Source organism: Elephas maximus, chromosome 20 (genome assembly GCF_024166365.1).
Source record: "Elephas maximus indicus isolate mEleMax1 chromosome 20, mEleMax1 primary haplotype, whole genome shotgun sequence".
Taxonomy (NCBI): Eukaryota; Metazoa; Chordata; class Mammalia; order Proboscidea; family Elephantidae; genus Elephas; species Elephas maximus.
The window spans coordinates 50,997,145-51,023,710 of record NC_064838.1 but is presented as its reverse complement, the minus strand read 5'-3'; the positions used below and the strand labels follow the sequence as shown (position 1 = coordinate 51,023,710).

The 26,566-nt window shown below is 58.1% G+C and overlaps 1 protein-coding gene across 11 annotated transcripts; it reads left to right on the top strand.

The window, feature by feature from the left end:
• The first annotated feature begins 261 nt into the window (after positions 1-261).
• On the top strand, positions 262-26,531 carry ALS2CL (ALS2 C-terminal like). 11 transcript variants are annotated; one of them, XM_049862687.1, is made up of 26 exons: positions 262-337; positions 4,359-4,487; positions 5,307-5,505; positions 5,931-5,996; positions 6,446-6,611; positions 7,224-7,355; positions 8,125-8,244; positions 10,099-10,157; positions 10,297-10,363; positions 10,912-11,108; positions 12,905-12,970; positions 13,435-13,529; positions 13,617-13,794; positions 14,929-15,040; positions 16,926-17,003; positions 17,894-18,024; positions 19,611-19,784; positions 19,933-20,029; positions 20,429-20,586; positions 21,111-21,179; positions 22,115-22,288; positions 23,503-23,545; positions 24,605-24,666; positions 24,770-24,919; positions 25,214-25,310; positions 25,679-26,531. In XM_049862687.1, the coding sequence occupies exons 2-26, from the start codon at positions 4,367-4,369 to the stop codon at positions 25,757-25,759; spliced, it is 2,892 nt and encodes a 963-aa protein (XP_049718644.1). In that variant the 5' UTR covers positions 262-337; positions 4,359-4,366; the 3' UTR covers positions 25,760-26,531. The 11 variants fall into 11 exon arrangements, with proteins under 11 accessions (XP_049718644.1, XP_049718649.1, XP_049718654.1 ...); XM_049862692.1 differs by lacking the exon at positions 262-337 and adding an exon at positions 369-485; XM_049862697.1 differs by lacking the exon at positions 262-337 and adding an exon at positions 369-557.
• The last annotated feature ends 35 nt before the right edge of the window (positions 26,532-26,566 follow it).

The window sequence follows — 26,566 nt, the reverse complement described above, 5'->3', positions numbered from 1 at the left end:
CGCCCAGGGAGCCTGGGTGCGTGTGTGGTGTGGAGGAGCCAGAGGGTCAAGCCCCCAAACTTCCCCTGTTCGCCCTCCACCCTCTGGGTCCCAGAAGTCTTGAGACGCTGGAGGAAGCCAGAGGGACACCTCAGGCCGGACCTCGGGCGCCGGGGCGGACTGGCTCCGCGTCCCGCCTCCAGCGAGGCGTGCCCCTTGGCCCCCCGCCACCCACAGCACAGCGGAGGCGGGGCGGCCGGGTGGGGGCGGGGCCGGCGCCGGGCGCAGGGAGAGGGTGGGGGCGGCGGCCAGCGAGGAGCCACACTGGGACGCCCCGCGGGGCACCGGCGTCGCGCAGGTAAGGGCGGGATGGAGGGCGCGCGTCTGTGGGCGGGGTCCTCTGCTCTGCGCCCTCCCTACTCCGGTTCGGGGCTCTTGCCCCCTCGGACCGCCGGGTCGATGTCGCCGCACGACTCCTCAGTACCCTGCGGGACTCACACCTGGAGGTCCGAGTTGGTCGGAAGACCACCCCTTCTCCGCTCCCGCGGACTTCACAGAGTCGTCCTCCCTGTCCCAGGGTCAGCGGCTGAGGCTTAGGGGTGGCGCAGGGCAGCACCCCGGGGCCGCGCGCCGCACGAGCGCAGTGCCGGAGGCCTGGCCCGGGCCGTGGTGCGAGGGCTGCAGAGCCTCACCCAGGCTGACAGCCTGCCAGGAGGAGGTGACGCCGGGCTGGGCAGGGCGGAAGGGCTGGAACCGAGAAAGCTAGTAGGTGGTGTTGCCCGAAGTGAGAGCAGCGTGGGCAAATGTCTGAGGCGGCTGGAGCAGGATCGCGGGCTTGGGAAACTCCTGCGTGTGTCTAGGCGGGAAGAGGAAGGAAAGCGGTGACGTACCCTACCGGAGAGATTGGGAGGTGGAATGCCTGAGTCTAGGACAAGATGCTGGGAGCCACGGAGGTGCTGAGGGGAGGGGCCTAGGTGGGGACCGTTCAGGGGCAGCTGTGACAGCTCAGCCCTCTCTGCACTGTCTAACACTGGGTGTGCTGGTTGATCAAGGGGCCTCTAGGAGAAAAGCCTCCACAGCAAACAGAGCTTCTCTGCCTGTCCAGACCAGGAAATACCAGAGTGGGTGCCATGACAGGGTGCGGCTGAGGTGCCAGGCCTGGGAGAGGGCAGGGGGAGGCCTCAGTGACCGTTCTGGGAGGGACCCAGGTGTGGACAGAGGCCAGGAATGCAGGGGAGAGAGCAGGTCTGGCTGCTGGTTAGATCGCCACAGGGACAGGTAGCTGACTCACCTGGGCAAGCCAAGACTGGCCAGTTCTGTCCTCACCCCCACCCCATGGTGAGCATCAAGGAGCTTGGGGATGAGGTAGGAGTCTGGGCCCTGCCAGGAACTGCTGTGTGCCCTCAGGTGAGACGCTCAGCCTCTCTTGAGCCACCTAGCTGATGCGAGCCTGGTGAGGCTGCATCCGAGCCCTGCGCATGCGCTACAGATAGTGTCTCTGGGCTCTCCTGTCCTTCCCGGGCCCTCAGTTTCCCCATGTGTACATCATGTGCAGCTTGCCATTAAGGAGCCTTTGAGGACTGGTGGGAGGGAGGGTGAGAATGAGAGGCCATGCACTTGACAAGAGGGGGCTGGGTTGCTGGGTTGAGAGGAGAAACTGGGAGCTTGGGAAGGGCATACTCCTGCTGGGTCTCCCTCATATTAAGATTTAGCACCTGCCCCACAACACGTACACTCCTGCAAACTCCTTGTCCCTGCCCTCGCAGTCTCCCCATTGCCTCCAGGATGAAGCCCGAAGTGCCCCAACCCTGGGAGCAGAGCCCCTTGGGGCCACTAGATCAGTTTGCCTAGCCTCAACTGCAGCCTTCTTCCCCCCGCACCCCACCCCTTTCCCCCACCCCACCAGCTATGCTTAACTTCTGGCCTTTCCTCAGGGGAGTGTGACTCAGTTTCCCATAGTTAGAGATCTCTTTGGGCCACAGACCTGGAAGAGCCCCAAAATAGTGGCTGCTAACCTGCATCTGTATGACTCACCTTGAGGGGCCCCAGGGCCACTTCGAGGGTAGGGAAAGCTGAGGATCAGGTCCCCACACCCAGACCAGCCCCCCCTTTGACCAGTCTCTTCTTTTGAGGGGGATTAAAATAATCTGCAAAGCTCTGCTCTAGCTGAACCTCCTTTCATAGAAGAGGTGGCTGTGGCCCAGAGAGGAATAATAGACAGTGGATAAGCCAGGACATGGCCAGGGCTGAATGGCTGTGTGGAGGTCAGAAGCCTTTCCTCGGGTAGCAACTGAGGTGTGGCCATAGGTCCAGGGCAGGGGAAGCGGCCGTTCATGCCCCTGGGGACAGAACAGGCAGGGGCCAGCCCCATGGGGGAGAAGCAGAGAAGCCTGAGGTGGACTCTCCAGGGACAGGGAGCACCCTGCCTGGGGTGTCGTGTTGGGTGGGGTGGGAGTGCCTGCACCCACATGACAGTGGGGGATGCTAGCGCTCAAGGCCTCCCACCTGGCCAGTTATTTCCTGCAGTTTCTTTTCTCCTTCCCCCATCTGAATCCTAACCTCTCCCATCCTGACTGTCCCCGCCTCCTCCACTCCCACCTCTGGCCAGCCCTGGGTGTCTTTGCCTCTCAGCCCAGACCTCTGGCTGACTGTCAGCTGAGGATGAAAAGGTCACCCCCGAGGGACCTTTCCATTCCTGAAGTTTTTGGAGACATAGGGGAGGGTCAGCTGGGTCTGGGCCACACTTGCCTCTCCCCTGCTCCTTGCGCTGGACTCTCCTGGTCTGTCTGGGTGACCTGGAGCCCCCTGCCTCCCTGGGGGCTGGGACTGCCTCAGGGGCCTGCAGAGAGAGAAGATGGCTGCAGCAGCTGGGCTTACAGCAGCTTTCCCTTCCTGCCTCTCCCTCCCTCGGCCTCGCCCTTGCCCTAGCAGTGGCAGGAAAGGAGGGGCAGGAATGCCTGGACCCTGGCCCTTGGCCAGCATTCTAAGACACCTGCCTCACCCTGCCCAGCCCCAGAGACAATTCCCAGGATGTCATAGGTTCTGCCAGGAGCCTAGGATGACTTTTGGGGTCAGGATACCTTAGGGGGACAGGGAGGTAAGACTCCTTTCCCTTTGCCCTTTTTGGGTCTGCCTGTGTTGCCTGCTTATCTTTAGTTGCCTGTCATGGGCTGCCCCGATGATGTCCCTTGCCCCATACCAGCCTCAGAGTCTGAGTGCCAGAGCCAGGGAGAGGCAGTCTGAGGGTTTTGGGCTAAAAGACCCTCTGGCTCAACCCTGAGAAGTCTGGACAGGTCCTCTGGGGAGATGATCTCCTTTGCCAAGTGAAGACACCAAGGTCTGGTGTGGTGGGCGGCAGCCTGGCTGTGGGGGCGGTTTTGAGCTCAGGCCCCTGGCAGCCCCTCCCTCCAGTTAGGAGACTGCATTCCCAGGTGATCCCTGTCTGCGCACAGGTTCCCCCACTCCAGGGCAGCTCAAGCTCACTGGCCCAGCCCCACTGGCCCCCACCTCTTGAATGGGACCCTTCAGCAGACTCAGCCAGGTTGGCAGGTTGCATGGAGGGTCTAGGTCTCCCTACACTGGCCTCTCCCTCTCACTGTTCTGCACCATCTCCTCTGCGTCTGTCAATAAGTCCATCTCTCATAGCCCACCTTTGGATCCTGCCACTCCTTTGCTCTGAAGTCCTCCATGGCTCCCTATGGCCAAGCTCTGGGGCCAGTTAATTAAGGTGCTGCATGGTGGGCCTAGAGCAGAGGCAGGGCCCTCACACCCAGGAGCCTTTGCTTTCATGGTTCTGCACCTTTATGCTGTGGCCTTCTCTCTGCCCTCCTCTGCCTGTCCTTCATGCCCAGCAGAAAGCTTTCCGGTACCCCCTGCTTCCCCAGCCCTCTCCTTGCTTATATAGCCCCACTGGGTGACAGGAAGCCCTGAGCCACAGTCTTGAGGACAGGACTGGGTCCCTCTGACAATATATCCCTGACTCCAGAGACTGTGATGTCTCTGAGCAGAGACTCGATAGGGAAAGCGTTAGGTCAGAGCACCCCTAGATGTTACTCTGGGCACTGGGGAGCCATGGGAGGTGTTTGAGTAGCACAGTAAGCAGGCCAGAACTGGGTTTTGTGAGCATCTGCTTCCCTTGGCAGTTCTTAGCCCTCTCTCCCAATCCTCCAGGTTCCCCTCTGCAGAGGCCAGGCCAAGGGCAGGACAGGGCATCCGCAGATAGTTCAGGGGCTCCCCTTTGAGACATCCTAGGCTCATTGCTCAGTTCTGACGTGGGACAGTCATGGCCTTGCTTCTGGGCACCTATCCTGGAAAGGATGGCACTGACCCTGCCCCTCTAAGGGCCAGTGCTGTCTACCTCTCACCTGTGCCCCATCCAGGAGGCCCCATGTCCGACACCCTGGCCATGTGCTACCCTGAGGAGGGAGCCCTTCTGCGGCTGGAGGAGGTCTTCTCAGCCACCCTTGCCCGCATCAACAGCCTCGTTCTCCAGCCCCTGCTCTCGGCTGGTGAGTCCAGGTTCTCCAGCGGGGAGGATGGGGGATGCAGGAACAGTCCCAGGGACAGGAGTCCTACCCTGCTTGGGCAGGTTGGCTGCCTCCTGGAAAGCCACAGCCTTCTCAACTTCCAGTGGAGGTGGTGACTTTTGGCATTGGTATCTTCTGATGGGACCAGGTCCCAGCCACCATTGTTGGCTGCTCTCCTCTCAAAGGGACCCTGAGGGCCAGGCCATGAACCCACATCCTAACCCAGACCTGACAACACGTGGAGACCAAATTCCACCTTTTCTGGATCACAGTCCTGGAGATGACCCTCTGCCTGAGTTCTTATCTTGTTCCCACCCAGGGCATTTGGTGGTGCCAGGAAAAGCCTGACTGGAAGGCTTCTAGCTTGGAAACAAAGCTGGAAGGGGCAGGCTCCTTCTTCGCAGGGCCTCTCTTTATACCCTTGTGAAATGGCAGAGGACTGAATGCCCCTATGGACTCCACATTCTGGGTCCTAGGGGTCCAGGGGCAAAGAAACCCAGACACATGGGAAGGGCGGGGATCAATATGCTGAGTCCCTATTTAGTGAGGAGGTGGACACTTGCTCCTTTTTGCCCCTCAAGGGTGCTGCCCACTGCACCAGCCGCCTCTTCCCCTCTAAGTTCAAGGGGACATATCTGCTTCCAGCCCTGTCTGAGGATCCCAGGGATGCAGGACCCTGGCTGCAGCTCCAGGGCTGTGGGTGCTGCTGGCCTCTGTGTGACCCCCCCCGGCCCCGTGTGCTCCCCGGGGGATGGAGAGACCTTGTTCCCTCCTCATGGTGTGGCTGTGCTCCCGCCCCAGGCCCGGAGCCCCCGGACGCCCACGGCAGAGAGTGTCTGCAGCTCTTGCAGCAGCTGCACCGGAGCTCCCAGCAGCTCTGGGAGGTGATGGAGGAGAGCCTGCACTCGCTGCAGGAGAGGCTACGCCACCCTGACTCCGTCGGGCTGGAGACCCTGCTATTGCTGCGTGGCGCTGACCATGTCCTGCAGGTCCACATGGAGTAAGGCATCCAAGGAGGGCCTGGGGCTTGGCCTTGGCATCGGGGCTCCACCTGGCGTTAGGGCTCACCTGGGGTTGGCGCTGAAACTGGGTCAGGGCTTAGACCAAGGTCAGGGTTCAGCCTGGGGTTGGCGCTTAGCTCTGGGGGCTCATCTTGGGGTCAGGGCTTACCTGGGGTTGGGCTCACATGGGCTTAATGGCAAGTCTGGTGGGGGGCTTAGGCACCACAGGGCCTCATAAGCCCTGGGGTCCCCCAGTGAAGGGAGACTTTGTAGTTAGAACTGTCTATTTGGGTCAGGACTTGAGGTCACCAGTGCCTAGGGCCAGGCCCTCAGGGCCTCAGCTGCTCAGTGGGTAGGAAGAAGGGCAGGGGCTTGGGTTTGGAGCTGGGGTGGGGCTTACAGGGGTCCTCCATGCTGCCCGCAGGTACATCGAGTCCTACACGAGCTGCATGGTGGTGCAGGCCTTTCGGAAGGCAGCAAAGAGGAGGAGGTGAGCATGAGGGTGCTACGGTGGGCCCCTGAGCGGGTGGGGGTGTCTGGGGCTGGGGAGTCCGGTGGGTGTCACAGCCCTTGACTCATCCTGGATCTCTCCGGGCTCTGACAGTTCTACACTGCTCCACATCAGAAGAGGAAGAGAGGCGGCTTAGTGGGGCTGTGAGCAGAATTCAGACATCTCAGATGACTCTGGGGCAGGGAAGGAGGTGTAATTGCCGCTCAGGGGTGCTGGTTATAATCAATGATCCTCCCAGACCCTGAGATATCACTACTAAATCTCCAACAGGAGTGACTCGAACACTGTGCTTGTCTGATAGGAGAGAGGGTTGGGAGCTGGACCTGGCCCTGGGTCCCGGGGTGTTAGCCAGGGCAGGGAGGCAATGGTGGTGGGTGCAGGAATGGAGGAGGGAGTGTGACGGTGATGTGTGACTCCCCCCACCCCAGTGAGTACTGGCGGGGCCAGCGGAAGGTGCTGCGGCAGCTCCTGTTGGACGTGAGCTCGGAGGGCGCGATGGGCCCTGTGCTGGTCCAGGCCCTCCACCAGCCGCTTGCCCGCCATGTGCAGCAGTACGTGCTCCTCCTGCTGAGCCTTGGGGACACCATTGAGGAGGTGGGTACAGGGAGCCACAGGGGGCCAAGTGCCTCTTACATGCCTGCAACATATGGGGAGCCCGGGCTCTGGGAACCCACCCCGTACTCAGGAGGCCTGCAGGGTGAAGGGGATGTGGCCCTGTTATGGGGAGTTAAAGGGACTCATCTCTGCTCTGGAGGGCCTTGGGGGGCTAACAGTCTTCCCTGGGTGCAGGGTAGGACACAACCCTACCCTGGGTTATCTGAGGGGACCTGGCCCTGCTCTGGGGAGTCTGAGGGGGCCACAGCCCTACTCTGGATTACCTAAGGGGACATGGCTCTGCCCTGGGGGGGTCTGAGGCACATGGCCTTGCCCTGGTGGAGCCAGCAGAAAGCCAGAGAGCAGATGCGGAATCTTGTACTGGGTGTGAAGACTCATGGCCCAGGGCCAAGCCCGGGGAGCTATCTAATGGTCCTGACTCCCCTAGAAGCATCCCCCTACACCAAGAACTGTCAGGGAGAGAGGGGTGAACTTTGGCCTAGTCTCATGTCCCCTGACTAGGACAGAGCTGGGGCAGCCATCATAGATTGGGGAAGGTTCCAACATGCTGTCCCTTACCCCTGGGTTCATTGGCTGCCCATCCTCCTGCAGCATCACCCTGCCCGGGAGCTGGTGGTGCATACAGCCACCCTCTTTGGGAACTTACAGTCCTTCATGAGGCAGGCGCTGGACCAGGCAGTGGCCACACAGGCTCTCTGGGCCACCCTGAGCAGCCGGCTGAGGGTGAGTGTGGGGCCTAAGGGTGGTCAGGGAACAGGGTTCCACATCACACATGGGCCTGCTGCGTGGCTCAAGCTTCTTGCTTTACTCCCTGTGCCTCAGCTTCCCTATCTGGAAGAGGAGGGGGTGGCTGACCCAGGTGGCCTGTGAGGTCCCTCTGTCCAGGCTTCCTTGTCCATTTCCTGAGCACCTTCTGGGTCAGGTCCTGTGCTGACCCTGGGGAAGCAATGGCCAGCCAGACTCCCACCTCAGACCACATCCGTCACTGCCAAACAATCACACCTGTCACTGCCCACCGTGACCTGTGCTCTTTCTGCAGGGACAAGAGTCTCTTGTGCCCCAAGAGGGCATAACAGGCTCAGGGTAGAGAATTAGGAGGACAGGTAGAGGGGCAAGAATTGCCAGAATCCTGGGTGAGAGTTGGTGGGGGCTTGGCTGGGGCCATGGTATGTGGGTGGGGGTGAGGCAGGGTGGACAATGTGAAGCTTTAAGAGAGAGAATATGTGCTGCCCTGCTGGGAGTGACCAGGAATGACCCCGCCATACCTGGGCCCTGTAGCTTGAGCCCTGTGCCTACCACTGGCCTGGGGTGTGCTCAGGTCCACTGGAGGAGGCCTCCAGGAGGTATCTGTAGTGCAGAGGGGCGGGCAGGGCCCTGCTGTCCCTGGGCCAGCTTCCTCAGCCTCCAGTGCCCGAGGTGGGCCAGGTGGTAGAGCAGCTGGCAGCTTCCAGGACAGGAGGTCTTGAGCCTTGCCCTCCCGCTTGCCCACCAGGATGTGCTCTGCAGCCCTGCTCACCGGCTCCTGCAGGACAGCCAGGATGTGGCGGTGATGGTCTCCCCGCTGCGGGCAGAACGTGTGCTGCTCTTTGATGACGCCCTTGTCCTGCTGCAGGTTGGATGGGGCTGCCCCGAGGCCTTGGGGCCACAGTGGGCTCCTGGGGTCGGGCTGAAGGAGTGGGAAAAGGACAACCAGCTGGGAGTGAGAACTTGGGCTTGGAGAGCTGGTGGGGGACAGAAAGGCCAGGTGCCGGGGTGGGGCAATCAATCGGGAGCCATGACCAGTGTGATGCCATCACCCATGTGCCATTCCTGAGGGAGCGTGGGCTGCATCTTGGCTTCAATCCTTCCCAGCTGGCGTCCTTGAATACATGTCTTCATCTTGGTTCTTCGTCCGAAAAATGGGGATAATTGTTAGTGAGTTTGTCCTACAGCAGGGGCCAGACAGCTATCAGTTCCCTTCTTGCTCAGACACGGGGTCACAGGTGGCCTGCAGTGGCAGAGGAGGGGTGGGTGAACCATTTAGGGCATGTGCAAAGCTTGTAGGGAAAAGTACCACGGGGAAGCAGTGCCTGGGCCCTCGGCATTACAAAGGTCAGGAGGGAGCCAGGCCTGGGGTTTGGGAATCATTACTTGGCCAGTAACCTTGACTGTGCTTAGCCCCCGCTGAATTCATTGCCCTTGTGGTATCCGTAGCACTGTCTTCTCTGCCCCTTTGGAATGCCAGCCCGGAACTCCCTTCTGCTGTAGACAAGGAGACCAGGGCCTGGGAGGGATGTTACTGCCCGGCCCAGGCTCTTGTCTCGGGACACCTGGTTTGGGGGTTGGTCTGATTTAGCCTGAGTTCCCCTCCACTCCCTGTGCTCCAGGTACCCTGAAGATTAAGTCCCTTGAACATATCAAGCCCTCTCCCACCTCCGGGCCTGTGTGCGTGCTGTACTCTCTGCCTGCCCCACTCTTGTCCCTGGGCTGCATCTGGCAAACTCCTCCTCACCTTTTAGGCCTGGGCCTGACACTGCCTCCTCCAAGGAGCCTTCTGTGCCTGTGGAGCATTGACTGGCCTACCTAGGCCTGGCTAGGGGGGCTACACAAAATCTTCCCAGAGAAGGGGGTATGAGTCTGGCTGTTATGGCGGGGTTGGCACTCTAGGTGGAAGGAACAGCGTGAGCCAAGGTTGAGAGGAAGGAGAGTTGGGGGCAGGATCAAGGACGTGCAAGGGTGCAGTGGCCATGCAGGCATGGAGTGGCCGTGCAGGGGTGCCGTGGCCATGTAGAGGTACAGTGGCCATATAGGGGTGCAGTGGCCTTGCACGGCTGCAGTGGCCATGCAGGTGTGCAGTGGCCACACAGGGGTTCAGTGACTGTGCAGGGGTGCAGTGGCCATGCAGGTGTGCAATGGCCATGCAGGTGTGCAGTGACTGTGCAGGGGTGCAGTGGCCATACAGGTGTGCAGTGGCCATGCAGGGGTGCAGTGGCTATAGAGGTGTGCCGTGGCCATGCAGGCGTGCAGTGGCCATGCAGGCATGCAGTGGCTGTGCAGGTGTGCAGTGGCCGTGCAGGGGTGCAGTCGCCATGTAGAGGTGCAGTGGCTGTGCCGGGGATGTCAAGAGGGCACATGAGCCTGGAGTGGCCTGTGTGGGTCTTGAATGTGGGGCTCTGCCGTGTGGACTCCAACCTCCAGGCACAGGAGCCTTAGAGAGGTTTCCAGCAGGGATGATGAACCGAAGAATGGTGCTATTGATCCCGGTTCCTGGCATCGGATGGGAGAGGAAATGGAGGAGATGCCCCAGAGATGAGCAATAAGCTGGGGGGAGGGGGGGGGACTCAGTGCTGGGATGCTGACCTTAGCAACCTGGGGAACTACCAGGGGGTATTGGTGGGGTTGATGCTTGGGGGCAAGCCTGGGCCAGAGGCATAGGTGAGCATCGGACTTGGGCTCCCGATGATGCCTGTGCTCTGTCCTCTTCTAGGGCCACCACGCCCACACCTTTGACCTGAAGCTGGTGTGGGTGGATCCTGGGCAGGACGGGTGAGCACCCCCTCCGTTGACCCCCAGGCCTTCCCTCCCTCCATCTCTGTGAACAGTGCCCACAGCCCAGGGCTCAGGTTTGGGCCCTCCCACCCCTCCTGGACAGAGCTGGGGCTACCCATCACCTCCTTCTATCCAGGTGCACGTTTCAAGTTCTTACACCTGAAGAAGAGTTCTCCTTTTGTGCCAAGGACCCCCAGGGCCAGGTGAGTGTGGGTGAGTGGTGAATTGGAGGAGCAGGTCAAATGGAATGATGGAAGGGGGCAGGTAGTGTGGGAGGAGGGCAGGAGAGTGTGACCCTGGATGGGTCCATGGGAGTGCAGGGTGAGGGGCTGCCAGGCCTCTGGGCTCATGGTTAGCATGACTCAGGGGTCATCCTGTGGCCAGTGGTTGGCTTGGGGTCAGGGGTTAGGTCAGCTTGAGGTCAAGGGTCAGCCTGGGGTCAGGCATCAGAATCCTGTACAGAACAGGGTATTTTTTGCCATGAAGCCAGGATTGGGCCTGTGTTGATCCCTGTCCTGTGGTCTCATCCGGCCCCTCTGGGCAGGCCCTGAAACTGCAGCTGGGGATCTCAGGCCTGGACGCAGGGCCCTGGGCAGCAGTGTGGGGCGGTTAGAGGTTCCCCCAAGTGACAGAGCTGGGTGGGGGAGGGCTTCTGGAGCCGGCGGCAGCCTATGCCTGACGCGGGAATGCTTCCTGCAGGAGAGGCATCCAGCACCAGTGACCTGCCCTGTGTTTCCCCTGCCCCCACCAGGTGGTCTGGCAGTGGAAGGTGACCCAGGCCGTGCGCCAAGCCCTGCGCGGGAAGAAGGACTTCCCGGTGTTGGGGGCGGGCCCGGAGCCGCCCGAGCCCCCCGCCTGCCGCTGCTTAGCGTACACCTTCCATGTGGAGGGCCGGCTCTGCCAGGCCACCTACGAGGGCGAGTGGTGCCAGGGCAGGCCCCATGGCAAGTGAGTGACTGGGGCTCCAGGCTGGGCCAGGCAGGGTTCCTCCTGGGCCTTGGTGTCCTCATCCGCCCAATGGGGATGATGGTCCCTGCCCACCTTTCTTGGATTGTGCTGACCACTTCAGCTGCGCGTCCTGGGCAAGGTGCCGCCCCTTGACTGTCCTACCTGGAGAAACAGGGTTGTTAACAGTGGTCACCTCATGGGGGCGTCCTGAGGAGTAAATACAGACCTGGGCTCCGAGGAGCAGACAGGACCCGCACACACCCAATTGCCTCAGGGCACACACCAAAGGCTGTTAATTCCTGTGGTCAGTGAGTCTGTTTGGTTTGTCCCCAGAGCCTCTCTTCAGTCTACTTAGACAGGGCCTGACCAGTGTATGCCAAATATTAGCCTTTTCTAAAAAAATAATTTATCTTATTTTTGTTGTTGTTGAAAATATATAAAGCAGAATATAAACCAATTCAACAATTTCTACGTGTAGAATTCAGTGATATTGATTCCGTTTTTCTAGGTGTGCAGCCATTCTCACCCTCCTTTTCTGAATTGTTCCTTCCCAGTTACATAAACTCACTGCCTCTAAGCTTCTTACCTAATCTTTCGAGTTACTGTTGTCAGTCTGATCCCATATAGACAGTTCTTTAAAACAGCGCAGTGCTCAGGGTAGGCATTCTTTACTGACTGAGCTAAACCGTTGTTTGGTTTAAGGAAGACTTCAGAGGGTATTTTTGGTGTACCTATAGAGCCGCTATGAGTCGGAATCGACTGGATGGCACTGGGTTTGGTTTTTTGGTTTGTTATCTCAGGGCAGTAGTTTCAGAAGCTCATCCAGCCTCAGTGGCTCCATTCTGGCTTCCATGAGAATCTAAAATTCTGTTCTGCATTTCCTCCCTTTTGATCAGGATTCTTCTATATGGAATCTTTGATCAAAACCTTCAGTATTGGTAGCCGGGCACTACCCAATTCTGCCAAATAGTCTTGATGATGGTGATGCTAGGGCACATAGGGCAAACAACGGGTGATAGGCCTGCAGGTGTCATTCCATTCTAGGAATCATGGAGAATAATTCTGTAACTATGGAGCGTTGTCTGGTGGTGGTGGAAATGATTTGCCCATGTTCTGTCTCCATCGATCCTCACAAGGACCCCCTGGGTGAGAGTTGTCACCCCACTTTGTAGATGTGGAAACTAAGTCCCAGACACTGGCATGACTTGCCCACAGCCTCAGGGCAGGTTAGAGGGTGAGCCGGCCTCAATGGCAGGTCTGCATGACCCTCACAAAGCAGGCAGGCCTTTAGAGGACATGCGGCCCCACTCTATACTACAGCTGGGGAAATTGAGTCAACTCGCCAAGGTTATACTCTTAAGCACACTTGTTAGTTTTTAATATCTTACCTATTTCCAGAAAGAACTTGAGAAGGCTTATGGACAAAAAGACAGAAAAAACAATGCTGTGTCAGAGGAAAGGAGATGGGTAGAAACCATCAGCATTTGGCTTGAACTCCCAGTTTAGTTCTGAGCTTCCTGGTGTTCAAGAGAAAAAGGGAATCTGGATATCTCCAGGGCTCTCCCTATAGGGCATGGTGGGTGTGTCTCATGAGGCTGCTGGGGCCCTTGTGCCAGGAATAAAGAAGGGCTAAGGGGGCTTTCTGTGGGGGGCTTAAGGCTCAGACAAGAGTACTTGGTGAGGGCAAGGGAGTCCAGTCCAGGGAGCACTCGGGGCTTAGGGAAGTCTGTGGCTAAGGCTGGCTGGGGTCCTCTTGCTGAGGGATGGGTCTGTCAGGCACCTCGTCTGTGTTCCAGGGGCACTCTGAAGTGGCCGGATGGGCAGAATCATGTGGGGAATTTCTGCCAGGGCCTGGAGCATGGGTAAGAAGGCTGGCTGGGGTTGCTGCTGGAGTGTGTGTGGTGGGCAAGGGAGTGGTTTTTTCCTCTGCTGTGGTTACCAGCCTGGTTTCATCCTAAACTCCCAGTGCAGGCAGGAACTTACAGACCATCTGGTTCAGCCCCGCTCATTGTACAGAAGGGGAAACTAAGGCCCTGAGTAGGGGGTGGGTCTCAGCTCAAGGTCATGTAGGGAGGTGGTGCAGGACCAGAAGGTGCTCCCAGGGTCATGGGGGATAGGATGGAGGGAGGGGCGTCCTGAGAAGGGCCCTCGGGAAGAAGAGAGGGGCTGAGCCCCTTTGAGATTCTCCCCACAGTCTGACAAGGCTCCTTGGAGGCAGGGACACTCGGGTAGCATGGAGGAGGTGTGGCAGGGTGTCTCGGGTCAGGGCTACCCAGGGAGGTGGCCCAGGAGTGACTTCCAACCCTGCCCTCCCACACCTGGTCAGCTTTGGCATCCGCCTGGTACCCCAGGCCACTGAGGACAAGTTCGACTGTTACAAGTGCCACTGGCGGGAAGGCAGCATGTGTGGCTACGGCATCTGTGAGTAAGTGACCCCTTGGCCTGATCAGGGGGGCTCCTGGGGTGGGCATGTTCTCTGGGCTGAGTTCTCTGAGGCAGGCTCGGCAGTTTTGACTCTCTCCAGGTACAGCACCAATGAGGTGTACAAGGGCTACTTCCAGGCAGGCCTGCGGCATGGATTTGGTGTCCTTGAAGGTGCCCCGCACACCCCGCTGCCCTACAAGTACACGGGCCACTGGGAGCGGGGTCAGAGGAGTGGCTATGGCATCGGGGAGGATGGAGACAGGTGAGCACCACCCTCAGGACGGAGGAGACATGGCCCTACAGCCAAGGAGTAGAAGGGATAGGCCCTGCCCTGGGGTCTGAGGGGACATGCCCTGCCCTGAGGTATGAGGGGACATGCCCAACAATGGGGTATGATGGGACACGCCCTACTCTGGGGTCTGAGGGGACATGCCCTGCCCTGGGGTCTGAGGGGATATAGCCCTGCCCTGGGGTCTGAGGGGACATGCCCTGCCCTGAGGTATGAGGGGACATGCCCAACAATGGGGTATGATGGGACACGCCCTACTCTGGGGTCTGAGGGGACAAGCCCTGCCCTGGGGTCTGAGGGGATATAGCCCTGTCCTGGGGTCTGAGAGAACACGCCCTGCTCTGGGGTCTGAGGGGATACAGCCCTGCCCTGGGGTCTGGGGGACATGCCCTGCCCTGGGGTCTGAGGGGATATAGCCCTGCCCTGGGGTCTGAGGGAACACTCCCTGCTCTGGGGTCTGAGGGGACAGGATCCTATCCTGGAGGCCTGAAGGGCAGACAGGACCCTCACAGACCAAATTGTCTCAGATATGTGCCACAGGCTTCCTGAAGTACAACCCCAGAGTCTCTCTTCCGCCCCTCACTTCCTGTCCACTCAGTCGTTTGTTGCTGCAGCACAGGCTGAGGGAACCCAGGCCTCGCTGATTGCAGGACTGCCCCTCTACTTTGGCCCCCTCCTCATGATTCTGAGCCCTGATCAGTCCCATCCTAGGACTTAACCCTTCCAGGCTCTCCCAGCCAGGGGGCAAAGCCCAGGTCCTTGAATACCTTGGAGGCCTGGACTACCCCTCTGACCTCAGTCCTGCAGTGACTCCATGCACCCTCCAGCCTTTCTAGACCATGGAATGTCCCTACATATCTGTCTTACATTCCTATCTCCATGGCTTTGCCCATGCATGTATCGCACCCCCACTCTAACTGTTCTTCCTGCCACCTCCCCCAGGAAGCCTCCCAGGATGCCTTCCTCTATCTTCTCTTCCCCTTGGGGGTACTGACTGCACCTGCCCCGTGTCTGTGTTGAGTGGGTTCAAATGTGTCACTGTGTGCTCAGCTGGCATGGGGGGGGTGGAGGGCAGATCCAACTCTGGCCACACCCCTCCTCCCCCAGGGGCGAGCGCTATATCGGCATGTGGCAGGCTGACCAGCGCCATGGCCTGGGGGTTGTGGTCACCCAGGCAGGTGTCTGCTACCAGGGCTTCTTCCAGGCGGACAAGATGGTGGTGAGTGGGGTGACCTGTGTATGTCCTGAGCTGCCCCTCTCCCTGCACTCAAGACTGGGCTGCAATTTTGGAGCTCCTCTCCTCTGGGGCTCTGAAACTGAGCTGAGGCCAGTCAGGGGTGGATGGGGCAGGCAGCTGGTTCCTGGGTGCTGGGGCAAGCTGAAACCTGGGCAGGAATCTAGCTTTGCCACCCACCTGCCCTGGCTGTCTTAGTTATCTCATGCTGCTATAACAGAAATACCACAAGTGGGTGGCTTCAATGAATGGAAGTTTATTTTCTCACAGTCTACAAGTCCATATTCAGGGTGTCAGCTCCGGGGGAGCGGGGGAGGGGGGCGGCGGGGAGGTGCTTTCTCTCTCTGTCGGCTCTGGAGAAAGGTTCATGTCATCAATCTTCCCCTGGTAAGGAGCTTCTCAGCATAGAGACCTCAGGCCCAAAGGATACACTATTCTCCTGGCTCTTGTTTCTTGGTTGTATGAAGTCTCCAACTCTGCTTCTCTTTCCTTTTATCTCTTGTAAGATAAAAGGTGATGCAGGCCACACCCCAGGGAAACTCCTTTTTCATTGGATCAGGGATGTGATCTGAGTAAGGGTGTTACATCCCACCCTAATCCTCTTTAACATAAACTAATCTTGCCTCATAGACCACAGGCAGAGATTAGGATTTACAACACATACGAAAACTACATCACTCACAAAATGGAGGACAACTACACAATACTGGGAATCATGGCCTAACCAAGTTAACACGTATTTTTGGAGAACACAGTTCAATCTATAACACTAGCCTTGGCCAAGTCCCTGTCCCTCCCAGCCTGTTTCCCCATTGGTAACTCAGGTTAATAGCACTTATCATAAAGCCACAATGAAGTAGTAAGAATAACATGTGTAGTGATACATTGCCCTGGGCCCAGCGGGTACTGGTGGTCTCCTGGTTATGCTTTCCCCATTGGTCCCCTAGTTTGGAATACCCCCAAGTCAGTGCCTGGGCAGGTATCCCTGGAGTCACTGCCTTCTGGTATGTTCCTGCCTGAGCTGACCCATTTATAGGCCTCTAACTTGATGCCTAGCTTGGGGCTAAGCCTCCCAGTGTGATCTTATGTAATCCTTCCAGTAGTCTGGCAGGTCGAAGTCAATGTTCCTAATGTAGGAATGACAAATGTGAGGCTCAGAGAGGTCAGAGAACCTGCCCAATGCTACATAGCTTCTGAGCAGCAGAGCCCAAAGACTCAACCTCCCGTCTCCTGAGCCTCAGTGCTCCAGCACCCACGTTCTGTCTCACCCACACCTGCCAGGTGCTTGGTGCATAGTAGGGTTCTGGTCTGATGGCAGTTATTGTTTCTATGGCTTGTTTGTTTGTATTATGCTCCACTTTGTTCTAGAAAGGATCGAAGGAGGCCTACAAGGAAAGTGGAAGAAAAGGCAAGAATAGGCACATGATATAGACTCAGAAATGAGTCAAACACAAATCGCGTCCTGTTTTGCTCTGAGCCTCCTGGCAGCCAATGCAACGAGGGAGTCTGGTCAGCTCCACTGTCCCCAGAGTCAGTGGCAGCGAGGCAGGGGTGGCTCAGGAGAAACCCACCATTTCCTGAGCCATCCGTTGGTAGTAAGGGTCTCCCAAGGGCTTCCTGAGAAAGAGCCCTGGGGATGAGGAGCCAGAGCCAAGTGTATAGTTTAGGGGCACCCAGGGATGGACTTCATGGGTCTGGTGCTCAGTGGGCCAACGCCTGATATCCCACCTAGGCACAGTCCTGGGAGGTGCAATGGGGCTTAGGACCTGCCTGCATGTGGGTCAATGCCTATCTCCCCTTTTCCTGCTGTCCCCTCCCCACCCCCAGTCTCCTGGTCCTTCCTAACCCTCTATTCCTCTTCCTTCTCTAGGGCCCAGGGGTCCTCCTCTCTGAAGATGACTCCCTTTATGAAGGCACTTTTACCAGGGACCTGAGCCTCGTGGGGAAGGTAAGGGCCACCCTGCTCCACACCCTGCCAAGCCCTCTTCTGGTTTCTGTCACCTCCCCTGTTGGACCCAGGCTGAGGGTGTGGGCAGGGGATGGAGAAGGCAGGGAAGGTCCTCTCCTACCTCCACCACATCCAGGGGAGATGGGGTGGGGTGGTAAAATGATGGCTTCTGCTGTAGAGTTGCCACGTGACCCTGGAGCAAAGCAAGAGCAGATGGGCCCAGTGGGTGCTGGTGTTCTCCTGGCTATGTTCCCCACACTGGTCCCTTAGCCTGGAAGACCCCTCAATGGGTGCCTGGGCAGGTGTCCCTGGAGTCACCGCCTTCCAGTATGTTTCTGCCTGAGCCGACCCAGCAGAAGTCACCTGTGCCCCTTTTGGGGAACTGTTTTGGTTTCATAATGACTGGGGGACACGACTGGCATCTGATGGGTGGAGACCAGGGCTGTTATATATGCGACAGCCCTTGCAGCAAGGAATTGACCCTCCCCCAGAGCCAAGGATGCCTCCTTCCTCCCCAGGCCTCTGCCTATCTCTGGACTTAACCCATGGCACCACCCAGCCCCACATGGTAGTCCTCCCACTTTGACCCGTGAGCCCCCTCCCCTTCATCTCCTCCCTTTCTCTCCCCCTCTTCCACTGCAGAGATGAGGCCCTGGGCAGTGGGCATAACTGTTGGTGGTGAGGGCTCTGGTGGGGATGGAGGACTGACTGTGAGCCCCTCGGGTTGGGACAAATAGGGTAGATGGTGGGAAGCCCATCCATCAGTCCTTAGCCTCTATGACCCAGGATGGACAGGGACCATGAGGCCTGTTGTGGCTGGATGGAAGGACAGCTGGACAGGCACACGGGTGGACAGATAAACATCCCTGCTTCCCTGTCCCGGCTTCCAGGGCAAGGTCACTTTCCCCAATGGCTTCACCCTGGAGGGCTCCTTCAGCAGTGGGGCAGGGAGTGGACTGCAGACACAGGGTGTGCTGGACACAGCTGCCCTCCCGCCGGACCCGAGCAGCACCCGTAAGCGGTGAGAACCTGGCCCATCTGGCCCCTGCATCCTGGAGCCTGTCTGGGCATGTGTCTGTGTGTGTCTGTGTTTCCACCCCGAAGGACTCAGTTCTCATGAGAGACCTCACCAGGCTCTGCTCTGAGACTCCTCTCAGCACGTTAGTGGGTTCAGAGAGCCCAGGGCACGCTGCCGAACTATCAGAGACTGGCTCTTGGAGCTTGAGAAAAATACTATTTGTTGGACTTTGCTTAAAAACATCCAACCAAACCTATTGCTGTTGAGTTGATTCCAACTGATAGCAACACTGTAGGACAGAGTAGAACTTCCCCACAGGGTTTCCAAGGCTGTAAATCTTTATGGAAGCAGTCTACCCCTATCTTTCTCATGTGGAGCGACTGGAAGGTTCAAACTGCCCACCTTTCAATTAGCAACCAAGCGCTTAACTACTGAGCCAAGACTTTGCTTAGACTCTGGTTTTTCTAGGAAGGGTACAAGACACTTTACAAAATAAACAAATAAGAATAAAACAGAAAATAAAAGTGCTAGTTAAGCTTAAAAGAAAGAGATGCAGATAGGCCCAGTAGCAGTTATGTTTGAGCATTAGCTTGGTTCTGAGTTCCCTGGCAGCCAGGGTGAAGAAGGAAACTTGTTAAGTGGCATTACCATCATTGTCATGGGGGATTTGAGAGGGGGCAAACTTCTTTTTCCATTGGACAGAGTTCTTCCTTGGAGAGCTGTAGTTCTAGTGGCGGCTTGCTATGTGCATTAAGGAAGACTTGGCTTCCGTGTGGGTTTTAGGTTCTCATGGGGCATGGTCCCAGGCACTGATTCCACCAAACCAAACCCATTGCTGTCAAGTCGATTCTGACTCATAGCGACCCTATAGGACAGAGCAGAACTGCCCCATAGGGTTTCCAAGGAGTGGCTGGTGGATTTTAACTGCCAACCTTTTGGTTAGCTGCCGAGCTTGTAACCACTAAGCAGCCAGGGCCCCACCAGTTGCGGCATTCCAGTGTTGTTGATCCATTGAGCTTTTCTGCCCAGAAGACAGGAGCTGGGAGTGGATGGCAAACCCTGGGGGCACGACTCAGCCCCGAGTAGGTGGTGCAAGTACAGGACAATCTGTGAGTGTGACAAAGAAGGTCACACTCCATTGGGCAGTGAGAGGTCCCCCCTCCCCCCACCACCACACACAGCCAGATCCCTGGGATTGGTGACCAGGTGAATCAAGCTCTGGAAGAAGCCTGGTGTGGTGGGCGGGCGGAGAAGGGTCCTCAGGCTGAGGAAGCCCTGGCTTTGGGCACTGGCCTTATTCGGGCCCAAACTCCACTGTCTGGATTTAGGGCTTCAGCTCCTGCTCTCCAGGTCTGCCTGCCTTTGTGTCTCCATCTTTGTGTGTCCCTGTCTTTCTTCTCCATCTCTGTGCAGAGTCTCTCAGTCCCTCTCTGCTTTCCTTTCTCCTCCTGGAGCCTTTGAGGTCAATCCTATCTGCATCCCTCAATCCATTGCCCTTCCCTGTCCCTGACTCTGGGCCAGGCCAGTACTGCTACCCCTCTAAGGGCTTGAACAGGATCCTGGCCACCTCAGCTCCATCTCTGTCACAGGCAGCTGGGCCTGGGCGCCTTCCCTGTGGGGAGCCGCTGGCAGGGTGTGTACGGCCCTTTCCGGGATTTTGTGCGTGCCGGCTGCCCCGGGGACCTGCAGGAGGCCCTGCTGGGCTTCCACACACAGAGCTCCAGGATGCTGCGAAAGTCCCAGGAGTACCTGTGTTGCGAGAGGTGAGGCCTGGGCGCACCTGTGCCTCCATGGAGCTTCCAAATGGTCACTGTCAGGGCCACTGGGGGTCAGAGTGGGCCAGGAGAAGAATTTCTGGAGAGGGAGGGCCTGGGCCCAGACGTAGGTGAGGGACGTGTGTGTGGTACCCAGGGCCCACCCCGAGGACAGCAGGGACAGTATCGAAGATATCCTGGAGGAGCTACTGAGGCACCGGGAGCCCGAGGCCCTGCAGCAATACCTCAGGAAGGTGAGGGCCCTGGGTGAGGGCGAAACTGGGAGCCCGAGGCCCCGTAGCAACCTCAGGAAGGTGAGGGCCCTGGGTGGGGGTGACACTGGGAGCCCGAGGCCCTGCAGCAACACCTCAGGAAGATGAGAGCCCTGGGTGGGGACAGCACTGGGAGCCTGAGGGCTGCAGCAACACCTCAGGAAGGTGAGCGCCCTGGGCGGGGGCAGGGTGAGCAGCCATGGGTGAGCCCGTTCTCACTGCCACCTGGACGGATGCTGACTGGAGGAGACAGGCCTCTGGGCTGCTTCTTCTCAGAGGGCCTCCGTGTTCTCATCTATGAAATGGGGGCAGTCTTGGGAGTCTTGTCTGGGCATGCTGTGCTCCAGCCCCTGGAGCTGAGCATCACTTCACCCTGGCCAGGCTCTGAGCAACTCACTGCACCCCCTGGGAAAGCTGCTCCGCACACTGCTGCTGACCTTCCAGGCCACGTACTCAGGCATTGGGGCCAACAAGCACTTGCAGGGGTTGGCCCAGGAGGAGGTGAAACAGCATGCCCAGGAACTCTGGGCTGCTTACAGGTGAGCCTGGTGACTATGGGACAGCTGCCACCCTGTGATCTGGAGGGGCAGAGGTCTCCCCTTTCTAAGTGTCAGCTCTGCCTGGAGAGACAAAGAACCAGTGGGTTGGTCAGTGTGGGGCTGGTGAGCAAAAGGATTAAAGGTGGGGAGATGATACCTAGGGCCTGACTATAGCCTTCACCTAGAGTACTAGGGGACTCTGTCCCCATTCCAGGCTGAGCCCAGACTGGGACTCAGACCCCATCTCCAGCCCTGGGCTGAGCTGTGACCCCATCAACCATATTACAGATAGGACTCCTGGGTGCCACAGTTCCTTCTGTTGCTGGGATTCCAGGATTTCCATGCTGACGCTCTGTAGTTCCAACCTTCTCACTGCTGTGGTTTGAGAGTGGACTCTGCATACCCTGTGTTTCATGGTTCTGAGCAGCCAAGTCCACCTGGCCTACCCTTTGGTGACTGACAGGGCAGACCCCCCAGTCTGTGGGATGTGGAAGCCATGCCACCCCTCTCTCCTTGGCTTGCAGGGGTCTACTGCAGGTTGCCTTACAGCGAAAGGGTCAGGCCCTGGAGGAGGAGGAAGAGGCAGAAACCAGGTGACTGACCCAGGCCCTCATGGGGTTCTCTCCGCTGGTGTAGCCCAGATGGGCTCCAGGGACGCCTTGTAGCGGGGAAAGGGGTGCTTCTGGGGGAAGCATTGGGGAAGCTCTTGCTATTGGCTGAACATTGTTCATGGACCGTTGGTGAGTCAGAATGACCCATGACCCTTGCCCCATGAGCAACTGGGGGGGGGGCATTGCCATAGAGTTCAGAGCTCATCTTTGCTCTAAATGTGTCGTCCCAGCTTCATCTCTCATGTGAATGGAGAGTGAGCTGCTCCCCCAGGCATCTTCCTCCTCCTTGCACACAGATGGGGAAACTGAGGCCTGGTGGGGATGTGCCTGAGGTAAAACAGAGAGATCAGGAGTTAGGTGGGCCATTAAATCTGCCCCCACCTCTCCCAGTCCCTGGAGACCAGATACTAAAATGTGCCTTCAGGTTCCAGGCCCAGAGATGCTCCTGGTCAGAGAGGCCTTTCTGTCACTGCTTTGCAGGTGCATGGAAGATGGGGTTAGACATGAGGGAGAACTTCCCTCTGGAGCCCTAGGAAACACAGCAAACTAGGGGGCAGAGCTAGCTTGGAATGGCTACTAAGAGCTTTGCTGCAAGTCACCTGTCTAATCGGGGGCGCTGGTTTTTTTTTTTTTTCCAGTCAAATGGGTATCAAAATCTTGCCCCACCTGCCATATTGGTTCTGAAAGTCAAGTAAGAGAATGAGGTGGCCAACTGATAGCAATTGAATGAGTCAATGAATGAATAAGAGAATGCATGAATGAGAACAGGCGTTGGAAAGGGCTTTCTAGGGAGGCAGGGACACTGTTGTGGGGGTAGAGGTTCCGTGGGCTATTTGAGGGGTGGCCCCATGTAGTGATCCCCCCCCCCAACACCCCACTGCTGACCCCAACACCCTGTCCTGGTCTCTCTCACTCAGCGACCTGCAGGTGCATGGACTGGTCCTGCCTCTCATGCTGTCCAGCTTCTACCCGGAGCTCTTCACTCTCTACCTGCTTCTTCATGAGCGGGAGGACAGTCTTTACAGCCAGGGAATCACCAACCTGAGCTTCTTCCCGGACACCAAGCTGCTCGAATTCCTGGATGTGCAGAAGTAAGCCTCCCCGCCCCCTTTGCATGTTAGTCAAACTCAGCGCAACTTAAACTCAACTCAAACTGCCCTCAGCAAAAAAGAGGGGTGGGGTGAATTGGTTCACATATCCAGAAAGCTCTAGGGGTCATGCACCTAAGTGTGGCTGAATCCAGGTGCTCAAACACATGACAAAGGGAAGCACCTTCTTTCTCTGGCTCCCCCTTGTGGTGACTCGCACTTGCCACTTGAGGTTTATACCCTCCCCCTCCCCAGGCTAGCTTACCTCTACCCCAGCTGCCCCCATAGGAAGCTGGCACCTTCCTGACAGCTTAGCAGAGCCCCTGGATGGGGCTTGAGTCTGCCCTTAAACACTGACTATAGCTCATATTGGCCAGCCCTGCCTCAATATCCACCACGAGGGCTGGGCCAGTCGCCTGCTCTGGGCTTTTGGACTGAGAGTGGGGGAAGGGAGGCCTCTCCCCGAAACTGAGGGCTATTCCCAGAAAAGGTCAGGCAGGTGTTCACCGCACCCCAGGGCCTCCTTTTACCCAGCGTCTTTCTGATCTGTTGACACCATGAGTGATGCCAGTCTCAGGCCCCCTCCCCCCGACGGGTCTCCCTTGTCACCCAGTGATAGCGCTCCCCACCTACCCTCTCGAACCCTGTTTCCTCTTCCATCTTGGTGAATGCTTCTGCATCTGCCCATCTGACGCCGGACACCTGGCTGCCAGCGGCCTCCCAAGCTTCTCCCCGCCACACTCTGCTGCTCGGTGCTGCCTCCTTCACACTGGCCTCCCGCTCCACTGTCCCCATGCCCCTGCCACGCTGCAGCCGCCGCAGTGGTTCTAAGTTGCGGTGACGGCTGCGTCCCCGTGTGCACATCGCTCAGCTGGCTCCCTATCACCTCTGGAACAGAGTCCAGCCCTGCCCTCCCTCACTCTCTGCCCTCATCACCAGCGACTGTGCTCTTGCAGCCGACTGGCCTGGAGTGCTGCCCTCCCTCTCACATCTCAGAGCCCGATGGAGGACTGCCTCCTCCAGGGAGCCCTCTACCCTCTTCATGCCTTGGGCCCTGGCATCATGGCCTGTGCTCAGAGGTGCCATTGTGGACCCATCTCCTTCCCCTTTCCTGCAAGGTGCTGCTGGGGGGCATGGCGACACAGGGCATTTTCCGTCTGACATCAGACCCTGTGCCTTCGTTGTATCAAAGCCTCCTGTCTCACTCTTAATTTCAGGCACCTGTGGCCCCTCAAGGACCTCACACTGACGACCAATCAGGTGAGAGGGTGGGCCTATCACCTGCTCCAGGGAGGGAGAGGCCTGGGCCCTGAGCTGGGCTTCCAGCTGCCTAGAGGCCTCTGGGAATTGAGAGAGGGGCCAGGTCTTCCAAGGAGCCCCTGCCTCATGACTGCTGGCCAGAGGCTGGGGAGGAGCTGGGTGGAGGCAGAGGTGCAGAAGGAGGCTCCAGGTTTCCGTAGTTGTAACTACTACACAGCTGATGGACCACAATGACCAGGCTCAGACATAGGCTCCACCCTTTGCAGGCCTTTCCTGGCTGTGCAGTGGTGGACAGCTACCTGATAGCCAGGCCTAAGTTTTCTCATCTGTAAAAGAGAGGCGATATTGGTACCACCTCATTGGGTTGTGGTGAGGGTGAAGTGGGCGCAAACACGAGGCAGTGGTTCTCAAAGCATGTAGCATTAGCCTCATCTGGGACCTTATCAGAAAAGCAGATTCTTGGGCACAGCCCAGACCTACTGTGCCAGAAACTCAGGGGCTGGGCCCAGGAATCAGTCCCAACAAGCATTCTAGGGAATTCTCCTGTGCTCAGGTTTGAGAGCCACTGATGTAGGCACTTAGAACTGGGCAGTGCCCGGTGACCATTGGCTGATAGGATTATTATCTTCTTTGTCCATTTTGGAAACCCTGGTGGTGTAGTGGTTAAGAGCTGTGTCTGCCAGCCAAAAGGCTGGCAGTTCGAATCCACCAGGCACTCCCTGGAAACTCAATGGGGCAGTTCTACTCTGTCCTATAGGCTCACTATGAGTCAGAATCGACTCAACAGCAACTGGTTTGGTTATCCATTTTGATCCTCTCAACCTTCAGGAGACCATTTACTACATTTTACACTTGAGTAAACTGGGGCCTACACTGGAGCTGTCACCTGCCTTTGGCTATCAGGACCAAGGCTGTGCTGAAGCTCAAGCAGGGCCTGAGCTAAGTGAAGGGGAAGGGGTGGGTAGCCAGGGGCTCAGGGCCAGCCTGAGACCCAGGAAGGAGGGGTGACAGAGTTGGGGGTCCATGGCCCCATCCAGCCTAGCTCCCCTCACCACACAGAGACACTCCCTGGTCAGAGACAAGTGCTTCCTGTCAGCCACTGAGTGCCTGCAGAAGATCATGTAAGTCCATGCCCAGGGAGGCAGGGGCAGGAGGCAGCGGTGTTGGGGCCCCCCCTACGGGACTGAACCCGAGAGCCTTGACCAGGGCTTTGGCCCTCTGCAGCACCACGGTGGACCCGAGGGAGAAGCTGGAGGCGCTGGAGAGGACATACGGGGAAATTGAGGCCACTGTGTCACGGGTGCTGGGCCGGGAGCACAAGCTGCCCATGGACGACCTACTGCCGCTGCTCATCTATGTGGTGTCGCGGGCCCGGTGAGCCCTGACAGGCGGGAGCCTGGGTGGGAGGTGGGGCTGTAGTCAGTGCCCTTCCCTGTTCTCCACCCCTACCCAGCATGTGCTCGGGAGACTTTGATGGATGTTTGGAGCCAGCCTTTGATCGGTGTTTGGAGGCAGTTGGGGAAGCTGAGGCCGAGAAAGGGAGGCACCCCAGGTCCTGTGGGGGCTACACCCAGGGTCCAGCCACACATCCCCAGTTGCTTGCCCTGTCCCTGATGGGCCCTCTTCTCCCCCTCTCCCTCGCGCTTTTGGAGGGGGGATGTTCCCCAGGATCCAGCATCTGGGAGCTGAGATCCACCTGATCCGGGACATGATGGACCCCATGAACACGGGGGGTCTGTATGACTTCCTGCTTACAGCCCTGGAGGTGAGGGACAGAGATGGTAGGCTGAGGCGGAGATGATCTCGGTGGGGGGGAGAAGCTCGCCATCAGACTCCTGCCTGTCTGCATGGGAAGGGCCCTCATAGACCCTAGTCCTGCTCTGTGGAAAAGAGGGGCAGGCCCCAGGGAGGGACATGGGCTGTTGGGACCCCAGTTTCCTCAGGCTGCATCCTGAGGCTGCACAGGAGAGGCAAGGCCCCACTTCCCTTGCAGACTGTGACTGAGGGTTGAGTAGGAGACATGGCTGGTCCAGGCCGGAAGTGGGGGCGGGATATGTGACCCAGGTATTGGGCCCAGAGCCCACATGTAGTCGGGAATGGTCAGAACCATTGACCCAGCCTCTCTCCCACCAGTCCTGCTATGAGCACATCCAGAAGGAAGACATGAGGCTGCACCACTTGCCCAGCCGCTGGGACTCCAGGGATCCCTGGTAGCTCGGCCTCTCCCAGACAGACTGCAGGGCTGAGAAGGGCACACTGGACTCCCTGTGAGAGCAAGCATGGCTGTGCCGGCCCTACACTGCCCAAGGGGCAGAGGGAAGGACAGGCCCTTGGAGGCGGCTCTTGGAGGGGATGCCCTGAGTGCGGGTGAGGGGTGATGGGCGTGGCCAGGTGATTTGCTCATCTCCCTTACCCTGTTGCTCTCTAGGCCACTAGTCCCTTGACCTGCAGCAGCTCACAGGTTGGGAGTGAGGAGCCCTTGGCTTTTCCTAGCCCAAGGTTTGCTCCCAAGTAACTGAGCCTCTCAGGGCTTCAGCTATCATCTGCTCAATGGTGGACTGGAGGTTTATAGTTTTAGACTCTGTATCCATCTTGCTGAATTCTGGAGTTCTTCCAGAAGTCTGGCCTCAGCCTTTTGTGCTGTAACTGAAATTTTCATGTCACCGTTGGTCTTGTTCCCTGTTTCTCCATCCCTGGTCAGAAGGTTCCAGGCTGCTCACCACCACCCTATTGATCCTGTCTATCTCCCATGAATGATCTCCCGGGGACCTCTCTCCCTCCCACCCTGCCGCATGGCCATGCTGCCCTCCCAGGGCTGCACGGCAGGAAGAGCTCTCTCCACCCTGACCTGTGGGGTGACCTGTAGTTGAGGGGCTGGGTTGTGGGGGTCCCTGAACTGCTGTTCACTTATCTATCACGTAAATGGTGGTGCTGGAGCAGGTAGGAGGGGAATAAAACCACATTGCTTGACTTGTTGTCTGCAAGCCCTGTGACCTTTGCGTGCCTGCGTGTGGGAGGGGC

Excerpts from the sequence above, each read along its gene's own strand:
- ALS2CL (XM_049862687.1), top strand. The coding sequence starts at position 4,367 with ATGTCCGACACCCTGGCCATGTGCTACCCTGAGGAGGGAGCCCTTCTG. Across the intron at positions 5,997-6,445 it reads AAGGCAGCAAAGAGGAGGAG|TGAGTACTGGCGGGGCCAGC; the intron begins GTGAGCATGAGG and ends CCCCCACCCCAG. Across the intron at positions 10,364-10,911 it reads CCAAGGACCCCCAGGGCCAG|GTGGTCTGGCAGTGGAAGGT; the intron begins GTGAGTGTGGGT and ends TGCCCCCACCAG.